At 40.9% G+C, this 22696-nt stretch overlaps 1 protein-coding gene across 2 annotated transcripts in view; it reads right to left on the minus strand.

Annotated features, from left to right (window-relative positions):
• IL20RB (interleukin 20 receptor subunit beta) overlaps positions 1 to 22696 on the minus strand; it is a 42105-nt gene that overhangs the window by 18372 nt on the left and 1037 nt on the right. For both annotated transcript variants that reach the window (XM_021678879.2, XM_021678878.2), the window contains exons 2-3: positions 1956 to 2082; positions 49 to 239 (exon numbers count right to left, since the gene is read on the minus strand). In XM_021678879.2, the coding sequence (XP_021534554.1) occupies positions 49 to 239; positions 1956 to 2082 (318 nt within the window). The remainder of the gene's footprint in view (positions 1 to 48; positions 240 to 1955; positions 2083 to 22696) is intronic.

The following is a 22696-nucleotide window of genomic DNA, read 5'->3' on the forward strand; positions in this document are numbered from 1 at the left end:
GAAGATGAGGCCAATGGGAGTGGGAGAGTAAGAAGAGAAGCGCCTTACTTGAGTTTCGGTTAAAGGGATGCTGCAGGGTGCTCCAGGCTGAGGTCTGTGAGCCCAGGGTGGCCCTGACACGGAGCTTGTACGGCACAGTGGCAGTGATGTCATCGGTGATGTCACACTCAGGACCTTCAGTGGGTGAGCACCAGCTGCTGGGGATCCAGATGTGGCTCATGTACAGGCTCTCATACTCTCTGGCCAAGAAGAGCAGGGCACAGCGTCACACCAGCCCCTTTTACCCAGGCTCAATGACAGGTGCAAGTAACTGCTTCATTCACCTACTTTTTATGGGTCAGCAAAGCAAGCATTTGCTCCACACTCCAGTTCCTCCACTCTCAACCCTCACCAACCATCCATTCTTTCTTAGTCCTTTTATCACCAAACAAGGGAAACGTAGGCGTAAACCCCAGTCTGTCCTGGCTTCTCCATCTCTGCAGCACCCCCTCAATCTCAGCTGCTGTCATCCCTGGCCTTGCTATGGTCTCCTGACTGATCTTCCAGCTTCGACTCCTGCCATTCTTCAAACCATTCATCACTCAACAGACCGTGACATTTCTCTCCTTAATGGCTTCCAAAGCACTCAAAATGGAATCCAAACTCTTTCCTGTGGCCTGGAAGACTCTCTGGCCTTCTCTCTCACTCTGCCCCTAAACATGATGCTCCTTCTACACTGGCCTCCTTGCCATTCCTCCCACATGCCGAGCTCTTGTTACTGTAGGACCTTTGACTGCCTGTTCACTGTCTCAAATGTTCCATCCCTGCTGTTCATTGGTTGGCTCCTCCTGTCCTTCAGATACCAGCTTAAACATCACCTCCTCAGAAAACATCACCTCCTACCTTCCCTGACCACCTAATTTTTTTAATTTAAATTCAATTAGCCAAGGTATAGTACATCATTAGTTTTCGATATAATGTTCAATGATTCATTAGTTCAGTATAACATCCAGTGCTCATCACACCTGAACCTAATTAAAAGGAGCCTCAGAGTCGACTCTCTATTGCATCAGCCTTTTAGCTTCCTCTAGCACGGAATACTATCTGAGGCCACCTCGAGCAGTGCTGCCCAATAGAACACGTTCTATATCAGTGTTGTTCACTATGGTAGTCACTAGCCACGTGTGGCTATCAAGAACTTGAAATGTGACTGGTATGACTGAAAAACAGACACTTTAATTTAATGTAATTTTAATAAATTTAAATTTAAATAGCTCTCTGTGTCTAGTGCTACCACACTGGACAGTGCAAATCTAGCGTATATATTTCTTTACCCTTTTACTGTCTGTCTCCTCTTCTAAATGTAAGCTCCCCATATCTAGAAACCTTGTCAACTGTACCCGAGTCTAGAGGAATGTCTACACACATAAGTGCTCAGTTTGTATTTACTGTTCATGAAACAGATTGAGCTCCTTCTGTGTCCCTGTCCCTCCTCAACAGCTCTCAGAGCCTGGACACCTGGAGAAGAGCAGAGTCCTGCTTGGCCCCAGGTCCAGCTGACCTTTAGGGTCATGATTTATTTTGGTTCCTACGGGCATGCTCTAAGTCAGGAAAACTGAGGTCTCCTCCCACTTCCAAAGGATCTGCATCTCCAATGATTTATCCACCTCAAGTCAGAGTCAAACTCATTTCTTAAGATTTTCTTTAGCATTGGACAGTTGGCTCACTGTTGAAAAGAAGCTCTACCAAAATGTGTTTATACACACTTATATTCCCAGAGAGTTCATGGTCAAATCCACAGGACAATTTTCCTTGCTTCTTCAACTGTCCTAATGCCCATGCAGAGGAGGAGACAGTTCATGGGAAATAACCTATCTCTGGGCTCACAAAGTCTCCTTGAGCTCTGGAATGAGGACTGTACCTCCAGGAATCAACTACTCTTTAAAGGGAGAAAAATTAGAAGCAAAAAAACTCACCCCTGGTACTCGACAAAATAGTATATTATTTCTCCAGGCACAGTCACTGGGCTCCATGTCAAGAGATGCTTCATGTTGGTTGATTGTACAGAGAGGTTCTGAGGGGCAGGCAGGACGGTCACTCCATCTGGGTTTGAGGCATTTAGACAGGCTGACATGTGGGTTCATATCAGAGGAATGTCACAGCTTCAAATTAGTTTCTAATGAAAGGCCTCACATGTTAATGAACGAGAAACAATTCTAATTTCATCATACTTATGTTGATGCTAAATTTTTGCTATTGTCATTGTAATTCTGCCTTTGGTGATAAATGGCATATTAACATTAATAATAATAATGGCTAATATTATGAGTACTTACTGTGTTCTATCTAGGCCACATGGTAGATTGTTACATGATTATCTCATTTAATCTTCATGATCATATGGGGAGGTAAGGACCATTGGTTTCTCCATTGTACAAATGAGAAAACTGAAGCACATTATTTACAACTTCTATGTCAGATCCACCTAGATGCAGGCCTTGGCTCTGCCACTTACTAACCATGTGACCAAACCAATGCAGGCTCCTGCCACTTTCTCATTACCTCCTTCTCCGCTACTGCCATCCTCGGGGACGAAAACACATCCCTTCACATCCCCCAAGAAGCCAAATGGGGCATCAGCTGCCAGCTGGGAAGTGCAGGTTCAGGTCTGCTGTGGAAGGAGTCCAATACAGAAGGGCACCAAGCCAGATCAGAGACTCCACCAGGCAGACCGCAGGACCCTAAGCCAGGTGGGACCCACACATCTCCTCACACAGGTGTGTGTGGTGTGCCCAGAGTGTGCCCAGAGTGGATCTGCAGTTTTCACGCAGAATCAAAGAGACCTGTGGAAATGAACCTGCACTCCTAAGGAGGTGGGCAGTCCTGGGGTCCATCCTTGCATGCAGCCCAGGGTGCAGTCTGGATCTTCTGTTATGGCCCTTCTCCTCCTTTTACACACTTTTACACACTTCTCTGTTAATGCCTAACACCTGCCTCCCTTTGCTGTTACAACTGCAGTGATAACATCGATAACAGTGTGGGAGGAATGGGGGCCCTCACCCGGGGTCTTTTCATCTCTGTGCCTGTCTCCAGATTGGCACCTGTTGTTCGTTATCAAGCCCTGTGACCACGAGGGGATGGGGAGCTGCTGGGGACATCCCGCCTGATGCCCTTGCTTCTCTGATGTAGGACCCTGGTGATACACCTCCATCTCAGTCACAGCATCCATAGCCTGCCCTGCAAGGAAACACCTGGGGTACCCATAGGGAGGCTTTCTACCCTCCCCACTCAACTTTGCAATCACCCAAGGGATGAAAAGGAAAAGAGCCAGCTGCAGTGGGATGGCACAGGAGGGTGGAGCATGGTCCTCTCCAACATCCTTCCTCTGGTAAAGTATACAACACATTTCTCTAGTCAGATATATGGGTATTATATAGCTATGTCAATGTACAACTATAATTAGTGATTTTTAAACTCTCAAAAATTAAATCTCCAGGCCCAGATGCTTTCACTGGAGAATGCCACCAATTATTAAAAAATAAATAAATAAATAAACACCAATTTTATACAACCTCTTAAAAAAAATAGAAGAGAAAAACTTTCCAACTTATTTTATGAAGCTAGCATTACCCCGAAACCATAATCAGACAAAGACAGTGTGTGTTTTTAAAAACAAAAACAAAACCCAACAGAACAATGTATCTCATGCACTTAGATGCAAAAATCTTCAACAAAATACCAGCAATACAAATTCAATAACGTATAAAAAAGATCATACACCATGACCAAGTGGGATTTATTCCAGGTATGCAAGGTTAGTTCAACATTTGAAAATCAATTAATGTAATCCACCATATCAATAAACTAAAGAAGAAAAATCATACAGTCAATAAAATCTAACACTCATTCGTGATGTAAAAAAGAAAACATCTCTCTTCAAGTTAAGAACAGCAGGGAGTTATCTCAATTTGATAAAGACCATCTATAAAAAACCTACAGCTGGTATCTTACTTAATGGCGAAAGACTAAACGCTTTCCCCCTAAAATCAGGAACAAGGTAAGGATGTTTACTCTCACCACTTTTATTCAACATAGTACTGAAAGTTGTAGCAACTGCCATAAGGCAAACAAAAGATGTAAAAGGCTTTACAGATTGGAAATGAAGCAATGAAACTCCTCCTGTCTGCAGTAACATGATAGGCTATATAGAAAATCCCAGGGAATTGGGGTACCTGGCTGGCTCAGTCAGTAGATCATGCAACTTTGGATCTCAGGATTGTGAGTTTGAGCCCCACATTGGGTGTTAGGAATACTTAAGAAAAATAAAAGCAGAGGGGCGCCTGGGTGGCTCAGTTGGTTAAGCAACTGCCTTCGGCTCAGGTCATGATCCTGGAGTCCCGGGATCGAGTCCCGCATCGGGCTCCCTGCTCAGCAGGAAGTCTGCTTCTCCCTCTGACCCTCCTCCCTCTCATGCTCTCTGTCTCTCATTCTCTCTCTCTCAAATAAATAAATAAAATCTAAAAAAATAAAAAATAAAAATAAATAAAAGCAGAAAGAAAGAAAAAAGAAAGAAAACCCCATGTAATCTACAAAAAATAAGACAAAACAAAAACTTCCTAAAACTAATAAGTGAGTTCAGCAAATTCATAGGATACAAGATAAACAAAAAATTAATTGTACTTCTACATATTAACAATGAACACTTACACGCCAAAGTTAGAAATACTATTGACAATCACTCAAAAAAAAAAAAAGAAAGAAAGAAAAAGAAATACTTAGGTATAAACCTAGCAAAACATATCTAGGATTTGTATGGAAAAAACTCCACAATGCTGGTGAAAGATTTCAAAGAAAATCTAAATAAATGGAGAGACATACTGTGTTGATGGATGGGACAATTCAACATAATTAAAATGGTAATTTCCCCCAAATTGATATACAGGTTTAATGTAATTCCTATCGAAATCCATCAAGGGTTTTTGTAGATATAGACAAGTTTTTTCTAAAATACATAAGAGGTAAAGGAACTAGAATAATTAAGACAATTTTGAAAAATAATAAAATGAGAGGAATAAATCTACCCAATTTCAAGACTTACAGTAATTGAGACTATTACGGTTTGGCAAAAAAAAAAAAATAGACACTTAGATCAATGAAACACAATAGAGGTCCCAGAAATAGACCTACATAAATATGCTCAAATGATTTTTGGCAAAGGTACAAAAGTAATTCAGTAGAAGAAGGATAGCCTTTTCAACAAACAATACTACATCAATACGACATCTGTAAGACAAATAATAATTCTAATAAATCCCAGCCTAAATTCCACACCTTATTTAAAAATGAACTCAAAATGGATCATAGACTTAATGTAAAATGTAAAACTCTAAAACTTTTAAGAAAAAACATTAAGAAAATTTTCAGGGCCAAGCAGAGTTGATACCAAAAGCAAGATTCATAAAAGGAAAAATTTATAATTTAACATTATCAAAATTAAAACCCTTTGCTCTGCAAAAGAACCTATTAAAAGAATGAGAAGAGAGGCTACAGAGTGGGAGAAAATCTTTGCAAGCTACGTAGCTCACAAAGGACTCATGTCTAGAACATATAAAGAACTCTCAAAATTCAATAGTATAAAAGCAAATAATAATTAGAAAATGGGCAAAAGACATGAAGAGACATTCCACTGAAGAGTACATACAGATGGCAAAAAAGTACATGAACAGATGTTCAACATCCTTAGCTATTAGGAAAATGCAAATTAAAACCACAATAAAATAGCAGCACTATACAGCTATCAGAATGGCTAAAATTAAAAAAAAAAAAAAAAAAAGCCTGGTGAGAATGCAGAGAAACTGGATCACTTACACATTGCTGGTAGGAATGTAAAATGGTATTAGCCACTCTGGAAAATATGTTAGCAGTTTCTCATAAAACTAAACTTGTGATTACTATATAACCCAGCAATTTCACTCTTGGGCATTTATTCCAAAGAAATGAAAACTTATATCACAAAAGATCTGCACATAAATGTCCATAGACAAACTGGAATTCGCTCATACGTCCTTCAAGAGCTAAATAGTTAAACAAACTATAGTATATCCATCCATGGAATACTATTCAGCAATAAAAAGGAACAAACTAATGATACACAAAACAACTTAGGGAATCTCCAAGGAATTTTGCTGAATGAAAAAAGCTAATCCCAAAAGTTACATACTATATGATTCTATTTATATAACATTTTTGAAATGATAAAATTTTAGAAATTGAGAATAGATTAGTGGTTACCAGGGGTTAGTAACAGTGGGGAAGGGAAAGCGGTAAGAGGGAGGTGGGTATAGTTACAAAAGGCAACAGAAGGTATCATTGTGATGTTGGAAAAGTTCAGTATGTTAACTGTGGTGGTAAATACACAAAGCTATATACACAAATGAGTACAAGTCAAACTGGAGAAATCAGAATAAGATGGGATTATATGAATGATGTCAAAATCCTGGTTGTGAGATTGTGCTATCATTTTGCAAAATACCACTGGGGGAACCTGGGCTCCCTGTATTATTTCTTATAATTTCATATGAATCTAGATTTTCCTCAACAAATTTTCAATTAAAAAATACAACTATGAAGTCATCACACCTAAAAAAAATAGTATTAATTATGATTATCTGAATGACAGGATATATTTTAAAAGATCATGATGGGATAAACTCAATATGAAATGTACCTAGGAAAAACATAAAGTTCTACAATTAGATCCAGTCAATTAAATCAGTGAGGGTGACCTGTTTAGGGAGAGTGACCTGATGATTAGGGCACTCAAGGATTTAAGCAACACACCCTGAGGTTGAATTACTGGGTATGTCTTTCTTCATGGGGGGCGCCCAGGCGGGAAAACAGCAAAAGATGTTCCAACTTTCAGGTGGCCCCATTATGTTAATGCAATAATTTGCACTCGCGTTACTCTCTTCTACTTGTGAATTTCCAAATCTAACTTGATTATGGGCAAAATACTCAGTGTCATTCCTGTATCAAAATGAAAACTGCTGCTTCTTGAGGCACCTGGGTGGCTCAGTTGGTTAAGCATCTGCCTTCAGCTCAGGTCATGATCTCAGGGTCCTGGGATCGCAGGTCCACTTATACACAGATCTCTTTTGATAAATACAGTACAGTACTATAATGTATTCTCTCTTATGACTTTCTTAATGACATTTTCTTTTTTCTAGTTTACTTCATTATAGAATAGAGGATATAATACATATAGCATTCAAAATATGTGTTAATCAATGGTTTATGATAAGACTTGGTAAGACTTCTGGTCAATAGCAGCCTATTAGTAATTAAGTTTTGGAGAATTCAAAAGCTATATGGGAGGGCACCTGGGTGGCTCATTGGTTAAGCATCTGACTCTTGATTCTGGCTTAGCTCATGATCTCAGGGTGGTGAGATCAAGCCCCAAGTGGGGCTCCATGCTCAGCAGGGAGTCTGCTTCTCTCTCTCTCTCTCAATCTCTCTCTCTCTGCTCCTACCTTTGCTCATGCGCTCTCTCTCTAAAATAAATAAATAAAATCTTTTTTAAAAATCTAAAAAAAAAGTTATAATGGATTTTTTATTGCACCAGGATTGGTGTGTTGTTCAAGGCTCACCTGTATAGTCAAGGGGAAAGAGGAGAGTAAACTTCAAGTGTGAACAGGAAAGACAGATTAGCCGCAGTAAGGAGGGTGACAAACCTGAAAGAATTAGATCTTCAGCCACGTTGGATGAGGGTTCTCACCAGAGTTGGAGAGAGATGCTGGAACCCTCTGTATAATCTTTTGGTTCCTTGTAAATATTTGTGCTCTTGTTTCTATAGAACATTGTACTTTTCTCATTCTAGCAGTCTGACTCAAGTATCTTAAGAAAGATCATTGGGTGGAGCTCCTTTGGGTGTTTCCAACAGGGACTTGAGCCTGGTGACAGTGACCTATTAAGATTCAGTGCGGGCAAAACTAAGCAACATATTTTGCACAGAGCTTCATTTACAATGCTGATCTCTCTCTCTTGCAGCTTATTAAGTGTTCTACTGCTGTTGTAACAAATTACCACAAATTTAGCATCTTGTAAAACAACACAGATTTATTATATTACAGTTCTGTAGGTCAGAAGTCTGACACAGGTCTCCAGGGGCCTGTGAGTTGGCAGGACTGCATTTCTTCTAGAAGCTCTGGGGGAGAATCTGTTTCTTTGACATTCCAGCTTCTAGAGGCCGCCTACATTCCTGCTCAAGGCCCCCGTCCTCCATCTTCAAAGTCAACAGTGGCTGATTGAGTCCCTTTCATGCTTCAAATTTCTCCTGCCTTCTCTTCTGTCTTCCCATCTCTCTCTCACTGCATCCAGAAAAGGTTCTCAGTTTTTAAGGACCCATGTATTAGATTGGGCCCACCCTGATAATCCAGGATAATCTCCCCATCTCAAGATCCCATACTTAATATTAGTCACATCTTTAAAATTCCTCTTTCCAGGGGCACCTGGGTGGCTCAGTCGGTTAAGTGTCTGCCTTTGGCTCAGGTCATGATCCCAGGGTCCTGGGATCGAGTCCTGCGTCAGGCTCCCTGCTCAGTGGGGCCTGCTTTTCCCTTTCCCCCTGCCCCACCCTTCCCCCCCTCCATAGCTCATGCTCTCTATTTCTCTTCTCTCAATAAAATTCCTTTTTCTGGGGCGCCTGGGTGGCTCAGTCGTTAAGCGTCTGCCTTCGGCTCAGGTCATGGTCCCGGGGTCCTGGGATCGAGCCCCGCATCGGGCTCCCTGCTCAGCGGGAAGCCTGCGTCTCCCTCTCCCACTCCCCCTGCTTGTGTTCCCTCTCCCGTTGTGTCTCTCTCTGTCAAATAAATAAAATCTTTAAAAAAAAATTCCTTTTTCCATGGAAGGTGACATAGCACAGATTCCAGTAATTAGAGCATGCACATCTTTGGAGAACCATTTTCCTGCCTACAACGTGGGGCTTGCACTATAGAGGATACTGGTACTATAAACTGACACTATGCGCTCAAATTTCTTCCTCAAACATCGTCAATTATTGCAAGAGAATTACTTTGTATGTGACCAGAAGAAGAAAAGACCAATGCTGAACTAGGACATGGCTGCTAAGCAGGCTACTGGCACCACTTGCTGCTTGAGTAACTGATGCCTACATCCCAGCTTCAAAAGGTGTGTAAATTCATGCCTCAGGAAAGTGATAGAATACTTCATGGTCTTAAAGTACAGTCTTTGGATCAGCAGCATCACATTACCCAGAAGTTTATTAGAAATACAGACTCTCTTGGGGCGCCTGGGTGGCTCAGTCGTTAAGCATCTGCCTTCAGCTCAGGTCATGATCCCAGGGTCCTGGAATCGAGCCCCGCATCGGGCTCCCTGCTCAGCGGGAAGCCTGCTTCTCCCTCTCCCACTCCCCCTGCTTGTGTTCCCTCTCTCGCTGTATCTCTCTGTCAAATAAATAAAATCTTTAAAAAAAAAAAAAAAAGAAATACAGACTCTCAGGGTGCTTGGGTGTCTCAGTTAGTTAAGCATCAGACTCTCAATTTCAGCTAAGGTCATGATCTCAGGGTTGGGAGGTCAAGCCCTGCGTCCAGTCCCCCAAGTCGGGCTCCATGCTCAACGGGGAGTCTTCTTCTCTCCCTTTCCCTCTGCCCCTCCCACCATCCTCAAATAAATAAATAAATCTTAAAAAAAAAAAAGAAAGAAATCTAGACTCTGAGGCGCAACCTATGCCTTACTGAACCAGAATCTGCATTTTAACAAGATCCCCAGGTAATTCATATGCACATTAAAGTTTGAGAAACATGGGTCCAGAAGCCATTCTCAAACTTGGCTGCCCATTAGAATCACTAGAGAAATGGTTTTGTTTTGTTCCTTAAGTCTTATTTTATTTTTTAAAAGATTTTATGTATTTATTTTGAGAGAAAGAGAGCACGGGGGAAGTGGCAGAGGCAGAGGGAGAGGGAGAATCTCAAGCTGACTCCACACTGAGCGCAGAGCCTGATGCAGGGCTCGATCCCAGGACCCCAAGGTAATGACCTGAGCCGAAATCAAGAGTCCAATACTAACTGACTGAGCCACGCAGGCTCCCCTGTTAAGTTTTATTTTTAAATAATTTCAGACTTAGGGGCACCTGGGTGGCTCAGTCGGTTGGGCATCTGGCTCTTGGTTTCAGCTAGGGTCATGATCTCAGGGTCATGGCATTGAGCCTCCCAGTGGGCTCCCTGTTCAGTGGGTAGTCAGCTTGAAAGATTCTCTCCCTCTGCCCCTCCCCCCACTCGTTCACGTGCTCTAGCTCTCTCTCAAATAAATAAATCTTAAAAAAATAATTTCAGACTTAGAGAAGAGTTGCAAAAATAGTACAGAGAGCTCCCATATACCCTCTACTTCAGCTTTCCATGTATACATAACCATAATATTTCAGTCTTTATTTAAATGTGACCAGTTTTCCCCTTAACGTCCTTTCTTTTTTCCTAGGAACCAATCCAGGATCCCACATTTGGTTATCATATCTAGTTAGTCATATCTAGTTAGTCTCCTCCAATCTGTTCTCAATCTTTGTCTTTGTGACCTTACCTTTAAGAGTACTAGTCACAGGGGCACCTGGGTGGCTCAGTCGTTAAGCGTCTGCCTTCGGCTCAGGTCATGATCCCAGGATCCTGGGATCGAGCCCCACATGGGGCTCCCTGCTCAGCGGGAAGCCTGCTTCTCCCTCTCCCACTCCCCCTGCTTGTGTTCCCTCTCTCACTGTCTCTCTCTCTCTGTCAAAATAAATAAAAATCTTAAAAAAAAAAAAAAGAGAGTACTAGTCAGGGAGAAGAGTCCAAAATCTCGGAGGAGGAGGAGACCTTAATTTCATCTGGTCCCAGGGAATTCAGCTAGGTAGCTATCAAATCATTCTGAACACCTGCTAACTCAATCGGAGATCAAAGAAAAGAACAGCAGAAATTCTATGAAGAGAAAAGCGACCACTTTCTGGAAGGTAAGACGTTCAGAGAAGTGAATCTGAGGTGATATTTGGGAAGATAGACCGATGGCGGAGGGAGCCAGCTATGGGCAAGTGATAGAGCAGCAGAGCACAAAATCAGAACTTTTAGAAGTCTGCTCCAGTTTGGGACATCACTCAGGCAGCTAAGCGGGGGGGGGGGGGGGGGGGGGGGGGGCGGGGGGGGGCGGGGGGGCCCCGCTGGGACAGTGGGTCTCAGGATCCTCAGGGTCACAGAAAGACCAGGGGTGCCTGAGGTGTGGCAGAGCTCCCGGGTATCAGAGCAGGGAAGCTGGCTGCAAAGAGTGAGCCCAGGAGTGGGCTCTCAGTTCACCGTAGCCATAAACCGAGATCCATGGCAGAACCGAGGAGACCCTACTTCCTCCCCTGGGAGGAGCAGCCTGGGAGTGTGCTGCAGGAATCTGCTGGGTTTGGAAACTCCAAGGGGTCACGTGCCTGAGATAGAAACGCTTGGTCACAGGCCAGAGAAGCACAGAGTGCGGCGGGAGACCAGGGAGAGAGAGAAAACTGAGGGCTCACTGAGGAGTGGGGCCCCGGGCTCTTAGCTCCTCCAGGGCCAGAGACTGGGAAGCCGCCATTTTCATTCTTGCCCTCTAAAGCTGCACGGAGAAAGCCTTCAGGGAACAAAAGCCACATAGAGCAAACCAGAGCAGCTTATTTAGCCTGGCCCCTGACAAGGGTGGTTCAGTTCCGCCCAGGGCAAAGACATTTGAGAATCACTGCAACAGGCCCCTCCCCCAGAAGATCAGCGAGAACAGCCAGCCAAGACCAAGTTTACTGATCAATGAGAACAGCAGAACTCCAGCACTAGGGGAATACTGCACATAGAAGTCATAGCTTTTTCCCCATGATTCTTTAATCTTTCAACATTAATTTTTTTAATTTTCTTTATTTTTTTATATTTTTCTTCTCCCCTTTTCTTTTTTTTTTTTTTTTAAAGATTTTATTTATTTGACAGTGAGAGATACAGCGAGAGAGGGAACACAAGCAGGGGGAGTGGGAGAGGGAGAAGCAGGCTTCCTGCCGAGCAGGGAGCCTGATGCGGGGCTCGATCCCGGGACCCCAGGATCATGACCTGAGCCGAAGGCAGACACTTAATGACTGAGCCACCCAAGCGCCCCTCTTCTCCCCTTTTCAATGAACTTATTTTATCAAACCCTTTTTAAAATCTCTTTTAATTTTCATTTTTGCATTTACATTCTATCCCTTCATTGTATTTAATTTTATTTAAGTTTTTCTTTCTTTAAAATTTTGGGATGCAGTTTCTTCTAACAGACCAAAATACACCGAAAATCTAGTATATGGCTCTGTTCTATTCACCCACCTGATCATATTCTCTTTTTTTTCTTCTTCCTTTTTTTTTTTGTTCAATTCTTTTTCATTTTCATCTTTACAGTTACATTCTATCCTTTCAATGTATTTAATTTTATTTTTGTATATAGAAGTGTTTCTTTCTTTACAATTTTGAGATGTAGTTTCCTCTAACAAACTGACCAAAATACACTCAGGAGTTAGTGTATTGCTCTGTTCTGTTCACCTATCTGTTTATATCCTTTCTTTTTTTTATTATTGTTGTTGTTCTTTTTCTCTTTTGATTTTCTTGTCTTTTAATTTCCATTTTTACAGTTACATTCTATCCTTTCATTGTATTTAATTTTACTTTTGTACATATATAAGTTTTTCTTTCTTTATAACTTTGGGATCTAGTTTTCTAAAAAACAGACCAAAATATACAGAATCCAGTGTATTGCTCTATTCTGCTCAACTGTCTGATTAAATTCTTCTTTTTCCTCCCAGTTTTGGGTCTCTTCTGATTTGTTTAGTGTATATTTCTCTGGGGTCGCTGTTGCCATTTTAGTATTTTGTTCTCTTGTTCTTCTATTCTTCTCTGGACAGAATGACAAGATGGACAAACTCAACTCAAAAAAGAGAAGAAGAGGCAGTACTGACTGCCAGGGACCTAATCAATATGGACATTAGTAAGATGTCAGAACCAGAGTTCAGAATAATGATTATAAAGATACTAGGTGGGCTTGAAAAAAGCATAGAAGACACTAGAGAATCCCTTTCTGGAGAAATAAAAGAACTAAAATCTAACCAAGTCGAAATAAAAAAGGCTATTAATGAGGTGCAATCAAAAATGGAGGCTCTAACTGCTAGGATAAATGAGGCAGAAGAGAGAATTAGTGATACTGAACACCAAATGATGGAAAATAAAGAAGCTGAGAAAAAGAGAGATAAACAACTACTGGATCATGAGGGCAGAATTCGAGAGATAAGTGATACCATAAGATGAAACAATATTAGAATAATCAGGATTCCCCAAAGAAGAAGAAAGAGAGAGAGGGGCAGAAGGTCTATTGGAGCAAATTATAGCAGAGAACTTCCCTAATTTGGGGAAGGAAACAGGCATCAAAATCCAGGAGGCACAGAGAACCCCCCCTCAAAATCAATAAAAATAGGTCAACACCCCGACATCTAACAGTAAAACTTACGAGTCTCAGAGACAAAGAGAAAATCCTGAAAGCAGCTCAGGAGAAGAGATCTGCAACCTACAATGGTACGTTCATTAGACTGGCAAAAGACCTATCCACAGAGACCTAGTAAGCCAGAAAGGACTGGCATGATATATTCAGGGTGCTAAACGAGAAAAATATGCAGCCAAGAATACTTTATCCAGCTAGGATGCCATTCAAAATAGGAGTGATAAAAAGCTTTCAGGACAAACAGAAACTAAAAGAATTTGTGATCACTAGACCACAAATACAATAAATATTGAAAGGGGTCCTCTAAGCAAAGACAGAGACCAAAACTAACATAGACCAGAAAGGAACAGAGACAATATACAGTAACAGTCACCTTACAGGCAATACAATGGCACTAAATTCGTATCTCTTAATAGTTACTCTGAATGTAAATGGGCTAAATGTCACAATCAAAAGACGAAGGGTATCAGACTGGATAAAAAAGCAAGACCCATCGATATGCTCTCTGCAAAAGACTCATTTTAGACCCAAAGACACCTCCAGATTTAAAGTGAGGGGGTGGAAAATCATTTACCATGCTAACAGACTTTATCAAAAGAAAGCTGGGGTGAAGGGGCGCCTGGGTGGCTCAGTTGGTTAAGCGACTGCCTTCAGCTCAGGTCATGATCCTGGAGTCCCGGGATCGAGTCCCGCATCAGGCTCCCTGCTCGGCAGGGAGTCTGCTTCTCCGCCTGACCCTCCTCCCTCTCATGCTCTCTGTCTCTCATTCTCTCTGTCTCAAATAAATAAATAAAATCTTTAAAAAAAAAAAAAAGAAAAAGAAAGCTGGGGTGGCAATCCTTATATTAGACAAATTAGACTTTAAACCAAAGACTGTAATAAGAGATGAGGAAGGACAGTATATCATAATTAAAGTGTCTATCCAATAAGAGGATCTAACAATTGTAAATATTTATGCCCCTAATACGGGTGCAGCCAATTATTTAAGCCAATTAATAACAAAATCAAAGAAACATATTGATAATAATACAATAATAGTAGGGGACTTTAACACCCCAATCACTGCAATGGACAGATCATTTAAGCAGAAGATCAAGGAAATAAGGGCTTTGAATGACACACTGGACCAGATGGACTTCAAAGATATATACAGAGCATTCCATCCTAAAGCAACAGAATACACATTCTTCTCGAGGGTAAATGGAACATTCTCCAGAATAGATAACATCCTGGGTCATAAATCAGGTCTCAACTGGGACCAAAAGATTGGGATCATTCCCTGCATATTTTTGGATCACAGTGCTTTGAAACTGGAACTCAAGTCACAAGAGGAAAGTTGGAAAAAACTCATACATGGAGACTAAAGAGCATCTTACTAAAGAATGAATGGGCCAACCAGGAAATTAAAGAAGAGTTAAAAAAAAAATTCATGGAAACAAATGAAAATGAAAACACAACTCTTCAAAATCTTTGGGATGCAGCAAAGGCAGTCCTAAGAGGAAAGTATATAGCACTACAAGCCTTTCTCAAGAAACAAGAAAGGTCTCAAATACACAACCTAACTCTACACCTAAAGGAGCTGGAGAAAGAACAGCAAATAAAGCCTAAACCCAACAGAAGAGAAATAATAAAGATTAGAGCAGAAATCAATGAAATAGAAACCAAAAGAACAGTAGAACAGAACAACGAAACTAGGAGCTGGTTCTTTGAAAGAATTGATAAGATTGATAAACCTCTGGCCAGACTTATCAAAAAGAAGAGAAAGGACCCAAATAAATAAAACCATGAATGAAAGAGGAGCGATCACAACAAACACTGAAGAAATACAAACAATTATAAGAACATATTATGAGCAACCGTATGCCGACAAATTAGGCAATCTGGAAGAAATGGATGCATTCCTAGAGACATATAAACTACCAAAACTGAACCAGGAAGAAATAGAAAACCTGAACAGAACCATAACCATCAAGGAAATTGAAGCAATCATCAAAAATCTCCCAACAAACAAGAGTCCAGGGCCAGATGGCACCCAGGGGAATTATACCAAACATTTAAAGAAGAATTAATACCTATTCTTCTAAAGCTGTTTCCAAAAACAGAAATGAAAGGAAAACTTGCAAACTCTTTTTATGAGGCCAGCATTACCTTGATCCCCAAACCAGCTAAAGACCCCATCAAAAAGGAGAATTACAGACCAATATCCCTGATGAACATGGATGCAAGATACTACCCAATAGGATCCAACAGTACATTACAAGGATTATTCACCCTACCAAGTGGGATTTATTCCTGGGCTGCAAAGTTGGTTCAACATCCACAAATCAATCAATGTGATACACTACGTAAATAAAAGGACAAGAATCGTATGATCCTCTCAATAGATGCAGTAAAAGCATTTGACAAAGTACAGCATCCTTTCTTGATTAAAACTCTTCACAGTGTACATACCTCAATATAAAAGCCATCTATGAAAATCATTCACAATAGGGAAAAGCTGAGAGCTTTTCCGCTAAGGTCAGGAACGTGGCAGGGATGTCCAGTATCACCACTGCTGTTCAACATAGTACTAGAAGTCCTAACTTCAGCAATCAGACAACAAAAAGAAATAAAAGGCATCCAAATTGGCAAAGAAGAAGTCAAACTCTTACTCTTTGCAGATGCCATGATATTCTATGTGGAAACTCAAAAGACTCCACCCCAAAATTGCTAAAACTCATACAGGAATTCAGTAAATGGCAGGATATAAAAATCAATGCACAGAAATCAGTTGCATTTCTATATACCAACAATGAGACAGAAGAAAGAGAAACTAAAGAGTCAATCCCATTTACAATTGCACCCAAAACCATAAGATACCTAGGAATAAACCTAACCAAAGAGGGAAAGGATCTGTACTCAGAAAAGTATAGAACACTCATGAAAGAAATTGAGGAAGACACAAAGAAATGGAAAAACATTCAGTGCTCATGGATTGGAAGACAAATATTGTTAAAATGTCTAATACTACCTAGAGCAATCTACACATTCAAAATACCATCAACTTTTTTCAAAAAAATGGAACAAATAATCCTAAAATTTGTATGGAACCAGAAAAGACCCCGGATAACCAGAGGAATGTTGAAAAAGATGGTGGCATCACAATTCCAGATTTCAAGCTCTATTACAAAGCTGTAATCATCAAAACAGTATGGTACTGGCACAAAAACAGACACATAGATCAATGGAACAGATTAGAGAACCCAGAAATGGACCCTCAAGCTCTAGGGTCAACTAATCTTCGACAAAGCAGGAAAGAATATCCAATGGAAAAAAGACAGTCTCTTCAATAAATGATGTTGGGAAAACTGGACAGCCACATGCAGAAGAATGAAACTGGACCATTTTCCTACACCATACACAAAAATAGACTCAAAATGGATGAAAGACCAAAATGTGGGACAGGAATCCATCAACATCCTTGAGGAGAACACAGGCAGCAACCTCTTCAACCTCAGCCGCAGCAACTTCTTGCTAGACACGTCTCCAAAGGCAAGGGAAACAAAAGCAAAAATGAACTATTGGGACTTCATCAAGATAAAAGCTTTTGCACAGCAAAGGAAACAGTCAACAAAACCAAAAGACAACTGACAGAATGGGAGAAGATATTTGCAAATGACATATCAGATAAAGGGCTAGTATCCAAAATCTATAAAGAATTTATCAAACTCAACACCCAAAGAACAAAGAATCCAATCAAGATGACATGAACAGACGTTTCTGCAAAGAAGACTTCCAAATGGCCAACAGACACATGAAAAAGTGCTCAACATCACTCGGCAACAGGGAAATCCAAATCAAAACCTCAATGAGATACCACCTCACACCAGTCAGAATGGGTAAAATTAACAAGTCAGGAACTGACAGATGTTGGCAAGGATGCAGAGAAAGGGGAACCCTCCTACACTGTTGGTGGGAATGCAAGCTGGTGCAGCCACTCTGGAAAACAGTATGGAGGTTCCTCAAAAAGTTGAAAGTAGAGCTACCCTATAACCCAGCAATCGCACGACTGGGTATTTACCCCAAAGATACAAATGTTGTGATCCGAAGGGGCATGTGTACCCCAGTGTTTATAGCAGCAATGTCCACAATAGCCAAACTACAGAAAGAGCCCAGATGTCCAACAACAGATGAATGGATAAAGACACACACACACGCACACACACACACAGGAATATTACGCAGCCATCAAAAATGAAATCTCAGGCGCCTGGGTGGCTCAGTTGTAAAGCGTCTGCCTTCGGCTCAGGTCATGATCCCAGGCTCCTGGGATCAAGTCCCACATCGGGCTCCCTGCTCGGCAGGAAGCCTGCTTCTCCCTCTCCCACTCCCCCTGCTTGTGTTCCTGCTCAGGCTATCTCTCTGTCAGATAAATAAATAAAATCTTTAAAAAAAAAATGAAATCTCACCATTTGCAACAACATGGATGGAACTCGAGGGTATTATGCTAAGTGAAATAAATCAGTCAGAGAAAGACAATTATCATATGATCTCACTCATGTGAGGATCATAGGGGAAGAGAGGAAAAAATAAAACAAGACAAAATCAGAGAGGGAGACAAACCGTAAGAGACTCTTAATTTCAGGAAACAAACTGAAGGTTGCTGGAGGGGAGGGGGGTAGGGGAATGGAGTAACTGGGTGATGGACATTGGGGAGGGCACATGATATAATGAGCACTGGGTATTATATAAGACTGATGAATCACAGGCCTGAACCCCTGAAACAAATAATACATTATATGTTAATTTTAAAAAGAATAGTAGTCAGTTGTTTTGTAGAATATTCCTCAGTTTGAGTTTGTCTGATATTTTCCCATAATTTGACTGAGGTAATACATTTTTAGCATGTATTCACAGGGAGTACATGATGTTAATGTCTTATTGCAGGTGATGTTAACCTTGGTCACTTGGTTAAGGTGGTGTCTCTACTATAAAAGTTACCATTTTCCCCCTTTATAATTAATAAATAACTTAGGGGACATACTTTGACACTGTGAATATTCTGCTTCTCAAACTTTTATCCATTAATTTTAGCACTTACTAGTGGCTATTATTTGCAACAATTATTGCTGTGATGTTCTAATTAACCATGATTTACTATTTATTAATTGGAATTCTGTAAGGAAGAGCTGTTCCTTCTCCACTATTTATTCACTCATTCATTGATTCATTCATTCATTCAACTACTTATATTAGTATGGGGTCATGAATATTTATTTTATTCTATTGTTACTTTGTTACTCAAATTATTCCAGCTTTGGCCATTGGGAGCTCTTTCAGATTGTTGTTTTGTTTGTTTTGTTTTGTTTTTTTTAAGATTTTACTTATTTATTGGACAGAGAGAGAGCACAAACAGGGTGAGTGGCAGAGGGAGAGGGAGAAGCAGGCTACCCGCTAAGCAGGAAACCCGATATGGAGCTCTATCCCAGGACCCTGGGATCATGACCCGAGCCAAAGGCAGATGCTTAATGGACTGAGCCACCTAGGTGCCCCTTCAGATTGCTTCTTGTGTCCTTTTTATTTACTCCCACTCCTCAATCTCTTTTTACATGTTATTTTTATTAATAGAATTTTTATTTTTGGAATAATTTTAGATTTACAGAAAAAACTTCAGACAGTACACACAGAGTTTCTACATATCCTTCACCCAGCTTCCCCTAATACTAACATCTTACATAACCATGATGTATTTGTCAAAACTAAGAAACCAACATTGGTACATTACCATTAACCAAACTCTACACTTACTTGAATTTCGTCTGTTTTTCCACTAATGTTCTTTTTTCCAATCCAGGATCCAATCCAGAATACTCATTTCATTTAGGACTCCATCCTTTTTTGAGTACTTTCTTACTTACCACAAATGCTCCAGACTTGTCCTGTATTTTCTCTGCCCAGTCCTGGAATAAACCACTTCTCTAAGGAGCCCCAGCCAGGAGTTTTGAAAAATTCCAATGCCCAGGAAGCACCCTAGATTAATTAAGTCAGAATCTCTGGCTGTGAAACCCAGGCATTCAGTTTTAAAAGCTCCCCAGGTGATTACAATGTGCATTTGAGACTGAGTACCACTAATGCAGACCTTACCTCTCATTGCCAAAGAATAGCTGAAACTATAATGTTAGGTTCCCAAATGTCAAAGACTTAAATGTATTTCCCAGCAGGCTCTATGTTCCCTGAAGACAAGGGACTCCAATTTGTTCTTCTATAATCAGCCCCTAGACCAGAATCCAGCACACAGAAGGTACCAGAAATACCAAATGAATGAAAACTAAGTAAGTGAATCAGGTCTTGGCTCCCTTAGTGAATTTAGCCTCAGCCTGACTTCCTTTTTCCTAATCCCCTATCTATCTTACATTAGACAGTTTTGCTGCTAAGTAAAGGCTACCCACCTCAAAGCCCTTGGGCAAATTTTCCAGACAGAAATCCTTGTATCTCCTCCCTAGAATGATGCCAATGCTGGCTTCCTCCCACTGGGTCTACTATCAACTCCTTCATTTGGGTCCCCTTCTGCCACTTCTACTTCTAATAGCCCTTATAGCAAATGCTCAGAAAAGGTAGCAGCATCTTTATTCCCTGCACTTCGTCTGTCCTCCCTTTTCCTAGCCTGCTTCAGTGTCTCAGCTTCTGCAGAGAGCACAGGCTCTGGAACCAGCCAAACCAGAGTCAAATCTCAATTCTCCCACTTACTAGATGTATACATTTGGGCAAATTACTGAACCTCTCTGAATCTCTGTTTCATAGTATGTAAAATGGTGATAATACCACGTACTTTGCAGGATTGTGAGAAGTCAAGAGAACATTTTTGCTAAACTAGAGCACAGTGTGAGCTCAGAAATGGCCACTGTGATTGTGGTTGCTGCTATTGTTATTGATGTAGTCGGTAGTAGTAGTAGTAGTGGAAACAGTAGTAGTGGGAGTGGTGGTGGTAGCAGGGATCAGTTTCCTGAATCACACACTATCATTTGGAAGGGTCAGGGCAAGGCAAATGAATTCTATAAAGGTGAGCAAGAACTTCTACCCGTCTGTCCAGGGATCTAGAGTAACTAACAGAAGTTCATTTAGAATTTGCAGAATTCATTGCAATCACCTACACCATCCAGAGGAAATAGACAAAACTGCACAAAGGCAACCTCGGCTAAAGCAATTATGTGCTAAGAACACCATCTGTTTACGTAACCCACAGATAATAATAATTAACATGGGGGGGGTGGCACACATTGACATCTTCGGAGTGCTTTTGTTTGCATCACCTCATTTAATTAAAACACCTCCCAATTTCAAGGTGGCTTTTTTTTAACCATTTCATTGATGAAGAAAATGAAGTTGTATGATATAGTCACTGAGCTAGCAAGCGATGGAGTCAAAACTCACACAGGCCTCTCTGGCTCTGACATCCTTGTGGTTTCCTCTGCTGGTTTGTTTTTGTTTTTTTCTGTATAGGTTTATAGGTGGCAGAAGAGCACACTCATTTCCAGGTCTGTTTGAACAGGAGTTTCAGAAAAGGCTTAAAAGACTGGACTGCCTCACTGAAGAAAATGTCAAATTTAAAAATGGGTGAAGGGAGTCAAAATGTAAAAATTTCCAGTTTTAAGTGAAATCGGTTAAGTGCTAGGGATGTAATGTACAGCATGGTGACTAAATAATACTGTATTGCATATTTTGAAGTATTTAAATAGTACTGTATTGCATCACGAGAAAAAAAATGTGTAACTGTCACCAGCTAGACTCCAAGACCTGCCATTTACTGCCCACCTGCTTATACTCACTAACCTTCGTCTTGTATTTTTCCTTAAGCTCTCTTTCTGGCTTACCTCTTAACTCAGGCAAATGAAACCCAAAACCACACCCAGGGGATGGCGACTGCCCTAACAACACCTTCCACTGCCCCATACCACCCAGACTGTTTGAGCTAAACCCCAGGCTAGTGCCTACGGAGATGGACCGTGGAGTGACCTCTGGAATGACCGGCAATTACCTTTACTTCATTGTAATACTAAAATCTCCGCCCAAGGAGGAGCACTTGCCTCATTTATATAACATACAATGTGGGCCTAGGCATGTTTCCTTAAGGCACATGTGCAACCTTATGCCCACCTCTATATACCATGACAGGGCTTTCCTATCTAAAATATTCATTCTAACTCTAAACAAAAAGAACCCATTCACCCTGGTAGAGTAACCGCTTTGGAAGCCATTCACCGTGATCTTCTTATTTGCTGCAAATAAAAGTTTTCTTTATGCAACAAATTAACTTTGTGCAGTTTCTGACTCGTCAAGGAGCCAACTCACATTGGTTCGGTTACACAACTATGTATGATGGACGTTAACTAGATTTATTATGGTCATCATTTTGCAATATATACAAATACCAAATCATTATGGTGTATACCTGAAAGTAATATAATGTTATATGTCAATTACACCTCAATAAAAGAAAAAGAATCCGGGAAAAAAGTGTTGAGCCTTCCCCTTCTCATTTAGCCTCCCCATATTCTCCCTCTGGCTTAGTGGGGGTGTGTTTTTCTGGCAACTTGTTTCACCAATAGTCAGTCAGCTAACTAACCAAATAACCAACATGATTAGCCTATGCTAGGAGCTGTGAGGACACCAGAAAAGATGTCCAGGCCTTTCCCTCAGGCCAGTGCAGAAAACAGAAGTAACCCACCTAAGCAGAGTATGTGGGGTCAAGGGTCAAAGGAGAGAGGAGTCTGGGAAGAGTCTAAAGGGGGAGGGAATGATGATGGGAGTATGGGCTCGAGATGGGGAAAGGAACTGGAGATGGTGCTTTGGTAGGAAATAACAATCATAAAGCTGGGAGGAAGAAATGAGGGTGTTACAGGTCAATTGTGAAGACAGCAGCTACCTGTGGTTCCTATTTGTTGTCAAAGAACAGTGGGGAATAGAGTTGAGGCCTGAATAGGCTGGGTCATGAAACAAACAGCAGACTTGAATGCCATGTGCTGAACAATTGGGAGCTGCGAAGTTTTTGAGCTAGGAAGGGACCTTATAAATTTGATGTTAAAGCCATTCTAAACATTTGCAAATCGCTTTAGACTAATTTGTTGCCTGATTTAAACTAAAACAATTAGTCCTCAGTGTTGAAAGAAAGAAAGAAAAAAAGAAAGAAAGAAAGAAAGAAAGAAAGAAAGAAAGAAAGAAAGAAAGAAAGAAA

Source organism: Neomonachus schauinslandi, chromosome 1 (genome assembly GCF_002201575.2).
Source record: "Neomonachus schauinslandi chromosome 1, ASM220157v2, whole genome shotgun sequence".
Classification (NCBI taxonomy): domain Eukaryota; kingdom Metazoa; phylum Chordata; class Mammalia; order Carnivora; family Phocidae; genus Neomonachus; species Neomonachus schauinslandi.